The sequence below is a fragment of the Chlorocebus sabaeus genome, chromosome 2, assembly GCF_047675955.1.
Source record: "Chlorocebus sabaeus isolate Y175 chromosome 2, mChlSab1.0.hap1, whole genome shotgun sequence".
Classification (NCBI taxonomy): Eukaryota; Metazoa; Chordata; class Mammalia; order Primates; family Cercopithecidae; genus Chlorocebus; species Chlorocebus sabaeus.
In genome coordinates, this window is record NC_132905.1 from 57,526,690 (window position 1) to 57,540,998 (window position 14,309).

Consider the following 14,309-nt stretch of genomic DNA (forward strand, 5'->3'; position numbering starts at 1 on the left):
ACTGCAGCCTTCATCTCCTGAGCTCAAGCAATCCTCCCACCTCAGCCTCCCCAAGTAGCTGAGACTCCTGGGGCACACCACCACACCTGGCTAATTTTTTAATTATTTTTCTGGAGACTGGATCTTGTTATGTTGCTCAGACTGTTCTGGAACTTGGGGACTTAAGTGATCCTTTCCCCTCGGCCTCCCAAAGTGCTGGGATTACAGGAGCGGGTCACCGTGCCCAGGCTGCATAATCATTCTTAATAGATAGATGAACATACTTATCATTTATGTACCCAGTGCCCCATTTTACAACCATCTGGCCTCTTTCCAGCTTTTCACTTTTTTATAAACACTGCTGCAAGAAAAACCCTTGTGTATGTGTCCTTTTCACATTTGACCAAATATTTCTCTCGGATCAGCTTCTAGACATGGAATTTGAAAAGAGAAAAGGAAGGATGGATATAACCTGGAGTTTCCTCATCTGACCATTCTCCAGTAACCTACCGTTGAAGCCAAAATTACTCCCTCAATGAGCCAATTTAATCCTGTAGCTAAAGCGAAACCGGGAAAACAAGTTCCTTGTTTTTAGTTGTTAGCCACTAAGATAAAGAAAACAGAAGTATTCAGACTATTAGAAGCTCAAGGCGCATTCCAGTGGGTTTTTCTTTTCTTCCTGTGGAATGTCTTCCCACTTATTCCTTCTTTCTCTTCGGCTGGTACTTTCCCTGCCCAGGTTCCATCTGTCCGCCTGCCTGCCTCTCTCTCCCCCTCTACCCTTTTGGCCTGGCTCCTGTATATCCAACAATCCCTCAGGCACCCCCGTCAATTCCTCTAATTTTAGTTTCCCCTTGTAAATATATCTGAATAGTTTCAGTGAATGATTAAGCTGAGGCCAGATGTATACATATTGACCTATATTCAGCAACATGTATGAAAGTCTTGTTGCTTTCGAAGAGCTCTTTTAGGTGACAAATAACAGAAAGGAAGGGGCATTTTCCCTTTAGATGAGGAGAGAAGAGAAAGATGGTTGACAGCCTTATGCAGCATAGAGAATGTCTCTAGACCAGGAAGTGTCCATCACTGGCGACGTCTGCCTTCTCCTTACTATCCTGGCCGTTTGCATCAAATGTGTCTTTAAAAAGGGGGCAGGTGAGTTTCACAGATGTCTATGACTGTCTTTAACTGTTCTTGGTTTACATGCAGGTGGGAGTCTTTAGTCCTTGTGCTGATGTATCTTATCTACATTGTCATCATGAAGTAAGTAAAATTCTTCATTTCTTTTCCAAAACTGTTTCGTGCATTCCACATTATGTGATGACATGGGAAGAGGGTTGGGGTGGGTATCTGACTGGTTTTCGGTGTGTATCATCACAGTCACTTGACTCCCTGCCAGACTGTTGTGAATCACTATAATTTTGATTAGTATCAATTGTAGTGACCCTTCCAGCCCATATACGATGATAAACTCAAAGCTTCAATGTTTCACTTGAGAACTCTCTAGAACCCCTAATCTCTCTTCAGGATCTGGCAGCCTAGCTCTGGGAGGTTTCTTCACTCTCTTTCTTAACACAAAGGAGATACAACTCGATACGTTACACTGCATAGAGGGTGAGGGAAGATGCAAGGTAGTCTGCTGCCAGTCTACTCAATATGGCGGCCAACATGAGCCAGCCCTCTGGTGGTCTGTGTAGACCCAGTATCTAGGGCTTGCTTGTGGAAGGAATTCCTAGGGTAGGACCTTCATCAAACATATCCTGGCATGGAATTATCGTGAGGTAACTGATGAAGAGTTAGTTAAGAGACAACTGAAATCATGGATCAAATATCTGTGGACTTCCATTATTTGTGTGGTATTAGTCACCCACTGCTGCATAGCAAACTATCCCAAAACTTAGTGGCTTAAAAGCACAAACATGTATTATCTCACACATTATCTGAGAGTTAGGAATCCGGGAGCAGCTTAACTGCAAGGTTCTAGCTCAGAGTCTCTCATGAGGTTACAGGTAAGAAGTCAGCCAGAGCTGCCATCATGTACCGGACAGGTGTGAGAGAACCTGCCTTCAAGTGATGCTGGCTCTTGACTGGCAGGCTCAGTTTCTCACCACGTGGGCTCCTCCTTAGAGCTGCTTGAGTGGCTTCCTCCAGAGCAAGTGATTCAAGCAGAGAGCAAGAAGGGCCCTGCAACACCTTTTGTAATATCCCAGAAGTCACTTGCCATTACTTCTACCGCATTCTGTTTATTAGAAGTGAGTCACTAAGTCCAGTCCACACTCAAGGGGCTGGCATCACCTAGTGAAGGGAAGAGCGTCAAAGAACTGTTGATATATTTTGAAACCACCATGTCATGTGTTCTTTTCTCTCCTGGAGCTGGGGTAGCTTATTTATATCAAGAATTTGCCAGGCGCGGTGGCTCATGCCTGTAATCTCAGCACTTTGGGAGGCCAAAGTGAGCAGATCACTTGAAATCAGGAGTTCGTGACCAACCTGGCCAACATGGTGAAATCCTGTCTCTACTAAAAACACAAAAATTAGCCAGGTGTGGTGGTGCGCACCTGTAATCCCAGCTACTTTGGAGGAGGCAGGAGAATCTCTGGAACCTGGGAGGCAGAGGTTGCCGTGAGCTGAGATCACGCCACCATGCCAGCCTGGGTGACAGAGCGAGACTCCATCTCATTGAAAAAAAAAAAGTATATGGCCAGTGTTTCCCATGCTCTAAGTTGTAAGCACCATGTAAGCACCATGGTTGTGAGCCTGCTGGTTCATCTTTTTGCCAGGCATCACTGGGATGAGGAGGTTATAAATAATGCAGAGATGTTCTATGCTACAGCTGCCCACCCCTGTGGGAGCAGCTTCTTTTCCTCTCAATTAGCCCATGTTTCCCCAGCATATGTAGCTGTAGGAGTGACTGCCTTCTCTAGGGGCAAGAAAGTAGAAATCCATCAACAGTGGCCAGTTTGGACATATCAGGTAGCAGTCTGGAACTGACATGTTAAGGTTTCTTATTATTGAGGCCTGACAAAAGTTAATTCTAGTGACCAGTGACTGAGACGCTTGTTGAGAGAAATCAAGTGGACATTGGCAAATATCACAGGAGCAAGCACATCTGGAGCTTAGTGGAGAAGGGCGTTCCTAGAGTAGGACCTTACTCATACATATCCTGGTACCATAAGGTGACTAATGAAGAAACCAGAAGTCACACACCGTGAAGTCACATACCGACAGATGAGCTCTCACGAAAGCCAGAGTTGACCCAAAGCCTTTCCAAAGTTTCCAGCCCCCAAAGGAAAAGACTTTAAAGATCAGAGCACCCATCTTATGCCTCTTTGCCTCAAACAGCAAAGCTATAGAGCAAATCAGTGCCAAGTGGGGAAGCCTCAAACTGCTGTCTGTGTGTATACTCACACATCTTCCTTTGTTGTTTTCTAGTGCATTGTTTCGATTTTTTAACATTTTGAGGGTCTGATTGAGCTCCCAAAAGTGGATTAGTTGATTTTTCTGGAAGAATCACCATACAGTGTCTGCTTTATGCCCAACATTAATCTTGGGTCTTGAATCTTAATTTTCAAGAAAGTATGTTTCAAAATGAATTCACTAGGGGCTTCACAGAGTTAAGTATTCTTGAAAAACAGATGTGACCAGAGGGAAGGAGAGTTGAGGAATTTTGCTGTCATGCATCCTATGGCCCCTGCTCCCCTTTCTAAGCCACCTTGAAGCCCATGAGTTGCTGGCAGAACACGTGGACAGTAAGATACAACAGCGAACACATCCTCTCCTCTTCCCCAAACCATACCAAATGTGGAAGCTAATGAGGTGTGTTTCTGCTGATGCCTCACTTTTACCAACATTCCAGCTGTTCAAACCAGCAGGATACAAACAAAACCGGGAATGGAAGCTACTGTGCTCATGAAATTTTCTGCATAAATTCTGGTCCTAAGTTCTAAATTGAAATCTCTGCTCTTTAGCCATCCCCCTCTGCAATCAGAGGCTTTAATCATTGGGTTTTATCAAATCTGATTTATAAAATTGCATGCTTCACAATAAAATAGCTTCAGGGTGCAAGCACAAAATTTGAAACATTCAATTAAAAATATAAAACAGCAACAGTAGTTAAAAAAAACACACACACACCAGCATATATTAAAATCGTCAGCAGCGTCCTAGGTGGAGAGTTTTTAAAGGACTTTAAACATTCTATCTGAAGGTCAGAAAGCAATTTCAGATTGTCCAGGTTGGTAGAAACCTTCAGGGAGCATGAAGCATGCCTGGCCTTGGCACGGATTGATTTCTGTACATCCCGGGTCGCTGCTCTGGGATTTGTTACCTAGATGGGTTATGTGTGCTGGTGGTTAAGAACCAGTGCCTCACATTCGGCCCTGACAGTGGAGCCCCCTGCCACTGACAGCCGTGGGACCTCAGCCAAGTTATTCAGCCATCTTGAATCTCAGTTTCCTCTTCTGCAAAAAAAAGATTAATAATAATTTCTACTATTATTATATATATTCCATGAGAACGGAATGCGACAGCTTAGTTAAGCTGTCAAGCTAAGATAAGCTTAGTTTAACTCTGCATCCAGTTTCAAGAAAGCCCTCACTGTGTAGTATTATTATCCTGTTCTCTAAACCCTGATAAATGTATAATACATGGGTTTGCTTTTGTACTTTAAAAGCAAAACCTAATCACTGGGCCCTGTGGTGCATGCCTGTGATCCCAACTATTCAGGAAGCCAGAGTGAGAGGATTGCTCGAGGCTAGGAGTTTGAGACTAACCTCAGCAGCGTAGCAAGACCCTGTTTCAAAAAAAAAAAAAAAAAAAAAGCAACCTTTATGCAAGTCAATATTTCTTTCAGGGAAAGAAAGTCAAGATGACAGAAACACCGCCTCTTTCCCTGTCGCCCTATGGGGCAAGGCATGGAGGTCTTTTCACTAACGGGAATTTTGAATATATACAAGAGTCAACAGAATAGTATAATGAAGTCCACGCACTCATCACCAGCCCCAGAAACCATCAACCCACAGTTGCCCCATCCACACTATATTCACTTCCCTTTTCTTCTATAATTTTGAAGTCCCAGACATCATACTAGTTCATCCACAAAAATTCCAGTATACATCTGGACTTCTCTAGACATAGCTGGATACTCTTTTAGGATTCTAAAAGGACTATTTTCTGTAACATAACCACAACATTATCATCGTACCTAAAATTAATACTAATTCCTTAATATCCTAAAATACCCAGTGTTCAAATTTTCAGTGGCCTCACAAATGTCTTTTTGATTGTTTTCTTTTAGTTTCATGAATATCATAAAATTTTAAAAATGAGAATTCAAATAAATTCCACTCATTAGAATTGGTGGCCCTTGACTGGTTGCTGTGTCTGTGTGTGTGTGCATATATGTGTGTGTGCATATGTGTGTGTGCATGTGTGTGTGTGTGCATTTTCCTTGCACTTTGTTCTTTAATGAAGTTTGGCTGTTTGCTCTGCAGAGTTGCCCACGGTTGGAAAGTGTTGATTACATCCCATGATGTGGCACAGTCTGTTCCCTTGGCCTCTGTGTCTGTGTGTGTGTCTGTGTGTGCATATCTGGGTGTCTATGTGTGTGTGTCTGTGTCTGTGTGTGTGTGTCTCTCTCTGTACGTCTGTGTGTGTCTGTGTGTGTGTCTGTGTGTTCGGGGTGTGTGTGTGTGTCTGTGTGTGTGTCTCTTTGTGTGTCTGTGTGTGTGTGTGTGTCTCTGTGTGTCTGTGTGTGTGTGTCTCTGTGTCTGTGTGTCTCTGTGTGAGTGTCTGTATGTGCATGTGTGTGTGTGTGTGTGCATTTTCCTTGCACTTTGTTCTTTGATGAAGTTTGGCTGTTTGCTCTGCAGAGTTGCCCACAGTTGAAAGGTGTTGATTATATCCCATGCTGTGGTGCAGTCTGTTCCCTTGGCCTCTGTGTTTCCTGTATGTCTGTAATTGATCTGATTCGGGCTAGACTATGTCCCAAGTGGTGGTGAGTTCCATCATCAGGAGGCACGGCGATGTCTGCCTTTCTCTCTCTGTAATGTTGGCAGCCATCAGTGCTCAGTATCTGGATCCATTATTTCATTTGGGTTGCAAAATAGTGCTGTTCTAATTCTATGCTTCATGTCTTATGAACTACAAATGGCACCCGTCACTTTGACTGGTTTTCTGTTCTCTCTTATGCAATGTAGTAACTGCATGTTCCTAGAGAGTACAGGAAAGAACTCATGGATGAGACGGTCCAGCTACAGAGGGCCTCTTCGTCTCTCTGAGGTCTTGTTGCCATAAGCCGGCCACCCTAGAGCTGCCCCCACTGAAGAATCAGGGGCAAGGTAGATAGCTGGGAGGGAATCCAGAGAGCTTCATGTCTGTAGCAGCGAAAGAGTTGAGGAGGGGAAGAGAAACATAGGTTGAGTGGCCTTCCAGCTGGCAACTTAGGGTCACCGTGCCTAGCTGCCATTCCTATGGGAGGCTGGAGGTCAAACTGGAGGTCCCCAGTGAGCCATCCCATGGCCAGGTTGAGTGGCCTTCCAGCTGTCAACTTAGGGTCACCATGCCTAGCTGCCATTCCTATGGGAAGCTGGAGGTTAAACTGGAGGTCCCCAGTGAGCTGCCCCATGGCCAGTAAATGATGGAGTGGGGAAAAGCAGTAGCAGCCTTCTGTGACCTGGAAACTGTACCTGGCTGTCTTTGCCCATGAGTTTTTATGAGTTTTCTAGAATTCCTCTGTGGGAATCTTCTCATACTAAAGCTAGGGAGACTGGAACATTTACTTGCAAAAAACCACCCTTGGAACTTGTACAAGCTTCTTCCCTTCCCACCTGAGCCTGCTGGGGCATGTAAGGAACACTGCACAATGTATTCACTTGATCATTCGGGAGGATCCTTGCCTAGAAGTTTTCATAAAGCCAAGGGCCCACTGGATCTGGAACTCAGGCACGATAGTCATAGAAATTTGCAGAATCCCAATCCATGACCTCAGGAAACCAAAGACATAGAGACCTAGACGGCCAACCGACCTGTAGCACATAGACCGTGACACACAGTCACTGCTCCTGGGGAGTGGTGTGGATGAGGCAGCTTCTCCTTCTTCCAAAAAACTGGTCCCTGATTACAAAGGCCCTGGAGATGTGGCCCAGAGGAGGTAGACCTTGACCATCCCACTGAGTCTTAGCACAGTCCTTCTGTGTGCAGACTGAGAAGGGGAGCTCAATCCCAGAGAGGCCTCCACTGGCATGAAAGAGGTTGCAAAGTAAGCAGTGTGATCTGGTTTATTTCTATAATGGTGGTTTTCTTTTCACCTACCATTTGTTCATAAATTGGGAAATGGGACAGGTTGTATATTCTGAGGGGGAATGGGTTGAGAAAATTAGAACAATAATAACTTGAGCCCTGGGGACTGTACATGCAGACTGGGAGAACTCCCAGGAGCACTCGGTGGGAGCTGAGACATGGCAGAATGGCAAACACTGATGGACTCTGCCCACTTGTTACTTTGCTCAGATATAACGCTTGCATACATCAGTGCTTTGAGAGGAGGACAAAAGGTGCCGGGAACATGGTCAACGGATTGGCCAACAATGCTGAAATTGATGACAGCAGCAACTGCGACGCAACTGTGGTGCTACTTAAGAAAGGTAACCAAGGAGAGCACTGTGGGGGCCAAGGCAGCAGGATCACTTGAGGTCAGGAGTTCAAGATCAGCCTGGCCAACATGGCAAAACCCCATATTTACTAAAAATACAACAAAATTAACTGGGAATGGTGGCCCAAACCTGTATTCCAAGCTGCATGAGAGGCCAAGGCACGAGAATCACTTGAACTCAGGAGGCAGAGGTTGCAGAGAGCCAAGATTGCTCTACTGTAGTCTAGTCAGGACAACAGAGCCAGACCCTATCTCAAAAAAAAAAAAGAAAAGAAAAGAAAAGAAAGGTAACCAAGGGGATACTGTGTGCGAGAAGAAAGTGCTAGAATATGAGCCCATCTGCCCACTGTCATAGCCACACATGGGGTGTCCTAGCTGGCCTTGAGAAGACACTCCCTGCCCCAAGATAGAGCAGAAGTTTCCAGTCCTCCAACCCTCCCTTTTGCTACAATGTCATGGAGCCATCTCATACCTGGTAAGCCCGTTGGAGCTCAGAAAGCCCCCTGGAAATTTTCAGGCAACACATTTGCTGGGAGTGCTGCAGAGAACAGGATGGCAAAGGAAAGGAGACCCTAGGTTCTGAGATACCGGTTCTGTCCCATTTTGGCTGTGTGACTATGAAGCAGGTTATATAACCTCTTGAGCCTCAATTTTCTCTTCTGAAATATGAGAATCATTTTTGTAATAAGCAAAGCAGATAAATATGTATAAGAGTTTAGTGCAATGCTCTATAAATGACAGGTGTTATTAGTGTATTACTAGATCCAAATTCACTTTAAGGCTACACTAACTCAGTTTTCAAGCTGCAAATAGAAATAGAAAAGTACCTTCCCCTTCAAAGTAATTCTTATATTCAATCGAGTGTTACAAAACAGCTGCGATACTAAGGGAAATAATATGGCACTCTCAAATATATAGTATTTTTTCTTAGAGGAACTCAGAAAATAATCATTGAATTTTGCCTGGAATGTGTTTTTTTATTTAATTTTTTAAACTTTTCTCTTGAAATGTAAGAGTTTATTTTTTCTTGTTCCCATATGGTTGCTTTGCAGGAAGGAAAAAAAAAGAAATTAGAAAGGTTATTTTCAAATACATCTATGGGTTATTTTCGAACATATCTCTGACATCACTGCATCATTATTAGATTTTCAAAATTAAATATTTGATATATTTTTGTGAATGATTATACATATGTTTAACAAATGACTTAAGTGATTTAGTACCATTTCACATGAGGATTTTATTGAGTTTATTCTCTTCTGGGTAGTTTATAACCATAAAAAGACTATGCCAAAGAGAGCTACCTAGGATTAGCCAGTGTTTCCAGAGATCCCTTCATGCTTTAGTGGCTTGGAAAACAGGAGCTAGTACTACAAGAGGCTGCAGCCAAGTACCCTTGAGCTGTGTGCATATAGTGCTCATTCACAGAGAGGGAGCTGGACCCTTCGTGCAACATTTTTTTAGGCCTTCTGGTGAATTATCACACAGGATTTGTCCCAAGCACCCTTCTGACCTCGGTTCTCTGTAACATGAACAACTCACCCACCCCTTGTCAGCTCTGCTCATAGACTGCACTGAGGGAATGTGTACTTTTCACCACCATGTCCCCCAGTGCAGAACTGCACTAACATCAATCCAGTAGCATTTAACAGCTCAGGATGAATATTGCTGACATTTGAAGGGCATATAGGGTACAAAGTTCTTAGAGTCTTCTCTGTGCCCCAGATCTGAGTGGTGGGAAAAGAATCCTTTGAGGACAAGGAGGAATTCTCTTATGGTATCATTAATTCTTACCATGTCAATGAATGATGCTTAAATTGTTTCAAGTCCTTTCAAAAGATTTAACATTAACACCCATGGAAAGGAGATTTTGACTTGTGCAAAATTTGCTCACTGCAACCCTTCCTGGCTGGCTGGATGAATGGAAAGAAGGAAGGAAAGAAGGAATAAGGAAAGAAGAGTGGATGGATGGGTGGATAGGTGAGTTGGATGGATGGAAAGAAGAATGAATGGATTAATCGGTGGAAGGAAGGAAGAAATAAAGAAAGAAGAGTGGATGAATGGATCGATGGATGGATGGATGGATGGGTGAATGGATGGGAGGAAAGAAGGGAGGAAGAGAAAGGAAGGGAAGGAAGAATAAATGAATGCCTCTTTCCTGTTCCTGGCTTCAATGTTATTTTACCTTATGTTTTCCATTTCCCTAGCAAATTTCCACCGTAAAGCATCAGTGATCATGGTGGACGAGCTGCTGTCGGCCTACCCACACCAGCTTTCCTTCTCTGAGGCTGGCCTTCGAATCATGATCACCAGCCACTTTCCCCCCAAGACCCGGCTCTCCATGGCCAGTCGCATGTTGATCAATGAGGTACCTTGGAAAGCACTGTCCACTGACACTGGACAGGGGTGGGAAACTCTGGGAAAGAGAGAACGTTTCTTGTTTGAAAGAAGAAGCACCTAACTCAAAGTTTAACACCGCAGCATCCCTCAGCCATTTCCCAATCTTAGTTCCCTGGGCCAGCTATGTATCTGGCCCTTGCTATTCCCTCCACGTGTTGAGACATGGACTAATTCCCATTTATATAGAAAACTCCCCTGTTCCTTCTCCCTTTCACCCACATTTTTCTTCTATTGTTCCATTTGAATAAAGCTCCCTGACGTAAACTTGCACAGAAATTGTTGCTAACTAAGGGTTACCTTAGTTTAAAGTAATACAGAGTCCCTAACTTGAATTTTGCTGTGCATTCCTTTTCTGGAGTGTAGCCTTATTGATACACTAGTCCAAACACAGTTGTTCAGCTTTCTCACATAGGGACCCAGGAACTCCGGCAGTCTGGGGAAGAAAGATGACACCACAGTACACAGTGTATCAAGGAACTGCACATCCCAGACACAGGAATTTTCCTCTAAAGGGATTTGCAAATTCTAATTTGCAAATTGAAATTTGCAAAAATTAATCTTTCCTCCCAGAAGGACGTTGTCTGGAGTTGGTTATCACATTGAGAGGCCCCTTAAAACTTGACTCCAGGGTCTTCTGGAAGCATCTCATCAGCTGCCAGGAAAAAATCCCAACAGTTCGTGTTCTGAGTGTAAGGTATTTGCAATCCCGCTGACCGTGGTAAGAGTGCACCTTTCTCTTTCCAGAGACAAAGATTGATAAACAGCAGGGCTTATACCAACGGGGAATCCGAGGTGGCCATCAAAATCCCAATTAAGCACACTGTGGAGAATGGGACAGGGCCCAGCAGTGCCCCAGACAGGGGCGTGAATGGGACACGGAGGGACGATGTTGTGGCTGAGGCTGGCAACGAAACAGAAAATGAAAATGAGGACAATGAGAATGACGAGGAGGAAGAGGAGGACGAAGATGATGATGAAGGACCATACACGCCATTCGACCCCCCCTGTAAGAGGTTCTATGTCTGGGCTGGGGTTGGGAGCTATTTTGAGCCACTGAGTAGATGCCCCTGACTTGAATGATCTTTTTACCATTCAATTTTTTAAAATCTCTGTATGAACATGAGAATATGTATATCAAGTCTTCTTTGGGCAGGACTTTGTTGTAGAAGTTCAAAGATGGCCAAGATGGGGGTCCATGATCATTGGTTGAAATGTGAGCTCTTTAATCAGCTGTGTTTTGTACAAGTATTACTGAACTGCCAGGGATTTGGTCTAGGTCCTGCTCATCAGTACACAGAAAGCCAGTCACTGAGACAACGAATATTGCCAGGGAAAAAGGCTTTAATCAGGAGCTGCAGCCGAGGATATAGGAGATCAGTCTCAAATCCATCTCACTGAGCAACTGCAATTGGGGATTTATATAGCAGGGAAGGAATGTAGCTACCTTCCGGCAAATAGGAATTAGGGAGAAGTAAGGAAGAGGAGTTGCTCCGCAGGAAGTAGACAGTCCATCAGGCATCACGATGAAGGAGAGATCTGACTCCTCATTGTCCAGACACAACGATCTGGTGAGTTTCAGTTCCTTGATGCCATCTGGGAGGCCTAATGGTCCATTTCCTGAGAAAAGAGCTCAGAGAAGACAAATGAACGTTTCTCAAGTTTTAAAGCTGAGAGTCAGTTTTTATATTAATTCAAAAGAAACTATAAACATCAGTTCTATGGGACAGTTGGGCTGGTTTCAGGGGATGGTCTTATCTTACTTAGCTGTTCTGCAGGAATTTTTGGTATGAAGGAGGAAATGCCCATGACCCTTGTGGGCAAGGCAGTTTGGTGCACAAAAGGAGAGGCACATCACTCACCTCCACCCATCCCATTGCACCTCGCCAGGAGAGCTGTCCTGCCAAGGTCAGCCCTGGTGGACGCCAAGCCCTGAAGAAGCTTTCAGGACCTCAGTCGCCAGGGCAGTGTCCTCCTCTCCCAACTGCTGCCTCCAACAAGGACTTGGTTGTTCCAGAAACTGTTTCACCCCACCCCACCCATTATCGGAGCAGGTGGACCAAGCCCAAGGAATTCTGCCTATTTGCTGGACCTTCCAGAAGCTTCTGGCTGTTTCAGGGAAGCGTACACTAGTCTGATTCACATTGACTGTCAAGTGTGTGAGGCTCAGTATACATGTGCAGCAACCTCCTTGGGATGTTTGAATGTGCAGGATTATCTGAGGAAACGTTTGATCCACCTGAAAGCCCATTTAGTGGTAGGACATGGTGCTGAGTGTCAGAGTCCTGTGTTAATTTCAGATGCAGGGTCTTGCTGTGCTCCAGGGGAGCTCCTTTCTGTCCAGAGGACAGCAAGTAAAACTTGAATCAGAGCCGCCCTGTGCCCACTCAGGGCACCCAAGATGTCAACCTCATCAAGAACTTACCAAAACGAATCAGAAAATATTCATCCACATTCCTATAACCCCCCATTCCCTCACCTCCCACCCAAAGCTGAATCATCACTTGTTAGTACATTATCTTTATAGAAAAAATGTACACTCGTCCTTTATCCATTTTGCCACCATCGGATATATTTCTTGGCAACCTTTTCCATCAACCAAGACAGAAACATCTTAAGAATTAAATGACAAAAAACACTCCTTTCCTCCCTTTTAAACCCTTCCATTCATTTTCTGTTGCCGCCTAACAAAATACCATATATTTTGCAGCTCAAAACAAGACCCACTGATTAGCTTACAGTTCTGTAGGTCAGAAGTCCAGCTGGATTCTTAGTCTCACAGGCCATAATGAAGGTGTAGCCAGGGCTCCATTCCTTTGCAGAGGCCCTGGGATAAATCATTACCAGGCACCGGTTCACCATGGCTGTACAGCTCCTTGATGGCTGTCAGCTGGGGATGTCCCACTGTTCCTGAAAGCCACGGAGCCCCTCCACCTTCACCTGGATGTGTGAACCTCTTCCCATCATCATTCCTAATCTCTCTGGCTCCCCTTTTGCTTTTGAGAACTCTTTGCAACTAGATCAGGTACCTGCACAATCTCTCTACCTAAAGGTCAACTATGCCATACAACACAGCAGAGTCACGAGGCTGATAGCTCATCCCACTCACAGACCCTGAGAATCTTAGGGACTCATGTCTAGAATTCCGCCTACTCAACCCCTGTTTTCAGAGTCCACCATTGGCTGGCCATAACCAAGCTCCAGTAATGCTTATTTTGCTAAACTCTTTCACTAATTAAAGAAACAGTCAAGCCAGTGGAAGGTCTGTAAGTGACCAAGTTCTATGTTAGCATCTTGGGAGCCCAGAATCCCCAAGTGCACCCTCCAGGGGACAGTGAAAGATGTGTGTGTGAGATGAGACCAAGTCTGGCCCAGTGCCTGGACCTCGTTACTGACTGGGACCCAGCGCCCCCTTCAGATCCTTGGTTCCATATTTCTCTTCTGGATGAGAGCTCACCGTGGGATTTCAAGGTCTTTGAAACTCCTGCTCCCAACCCTCTGTCTCACTGTAATTAGGTTGCAGATGATGGAGGCCTCAGACCTTCCAGCCACACCTTCTGGGCTCCTGTGTATTAGGAGACGTGGCTGCAGGCATCTCACCCCAAGAAATGCTGCACCTGAGGCTCAGGAACCCCACATCCCCTCCCGTGTCCTTCTTGAAGCACAGGCAAGAGAGAGGAGATGATATTCTGTGTGGTCATAGCATCCCGTGGGGTCTCCATGTCATTCAAGGACCCCCAGCTGCCAAGATAGAAAGCAGAATTCCAAGTTCTTCTCTACCAGCCCTTCTCACTTGGGCTTCCTTAATGAAATGCACGTTCTGATTCAGGAGGTCTAGGGTGAGGCCCAAGTCTGCATTGCTAATCAAGAACCCCCCGCATCCTGCGACACTGACGCTGCTGGTCTGTGTGCCACACTTGGAGCACCGAGGGGCTAGAGACCTAGAGGCACTCAGCGATCATCCCAGTTCTTCTAAGATGCGGGAAAGCCTGATTCAGAGCCCGGGTCTGCCTTTGAAAAGAGTGAACTCCCCCAATTACGACTGTCTCTTCCCCTCTACCAGCTGCTAAGGAATCCCGGGCCCAGAATTAGGAACTCCATTTTAAGGCAAGGGAACTGAATGCCCAGCCAGGCCCCTTGCGGGGGCAGACAGGCCTCTACTTACCGGTGAGAAGCCTGAGGGGTGCTTCTGGCCAGCAGAGGGCATCGAGAAGCCCGGGAGTCAGTTCTGGGAGCCCCAAGATGGGTTCCTATCAAGTCAAGTTCCTGTGGCCTGAAAAGG

The 14,309-nt window shown here is 45.2% G+C and overlaps 1 protein-coding gene across 2 annotated transcripts in view; it reads left to right on the forward strand.

Annotated features, from left to right (window-relative positions):
• The window catches only part of SLC24A3 (solute carrier family 24 member 3), a 496,602-nt gene that overhangs the window by 446,843 nt on the left and 35,450 nt on the right, over positions 1 to 14,309 (forward strand). For both annotated transcript variants that reach the window (XM_007961268.3, XM_073008630.1), the window contains exons 9-12: positions 1,189 to 1,242; positions 7,489 to 7,622; positions 9,838 to 9,998; positions 10,775 to 11,036. In XM_007961268.3, the coding sequence (XP_007959459.2) occupies positions 1,189 to 1,242; positions 7,489 to 7,622; positions 9,838 to 9,998; positions 10,775 to 11,036 (611 nt within the window). The remainder of the gene's footprint in view (positions 1 to 1,188; positions 1,243 to 7,488; positions 7,623 to 9,837; positions 9,999 to 10,774; positions 11,037 to 14,309) is intronic.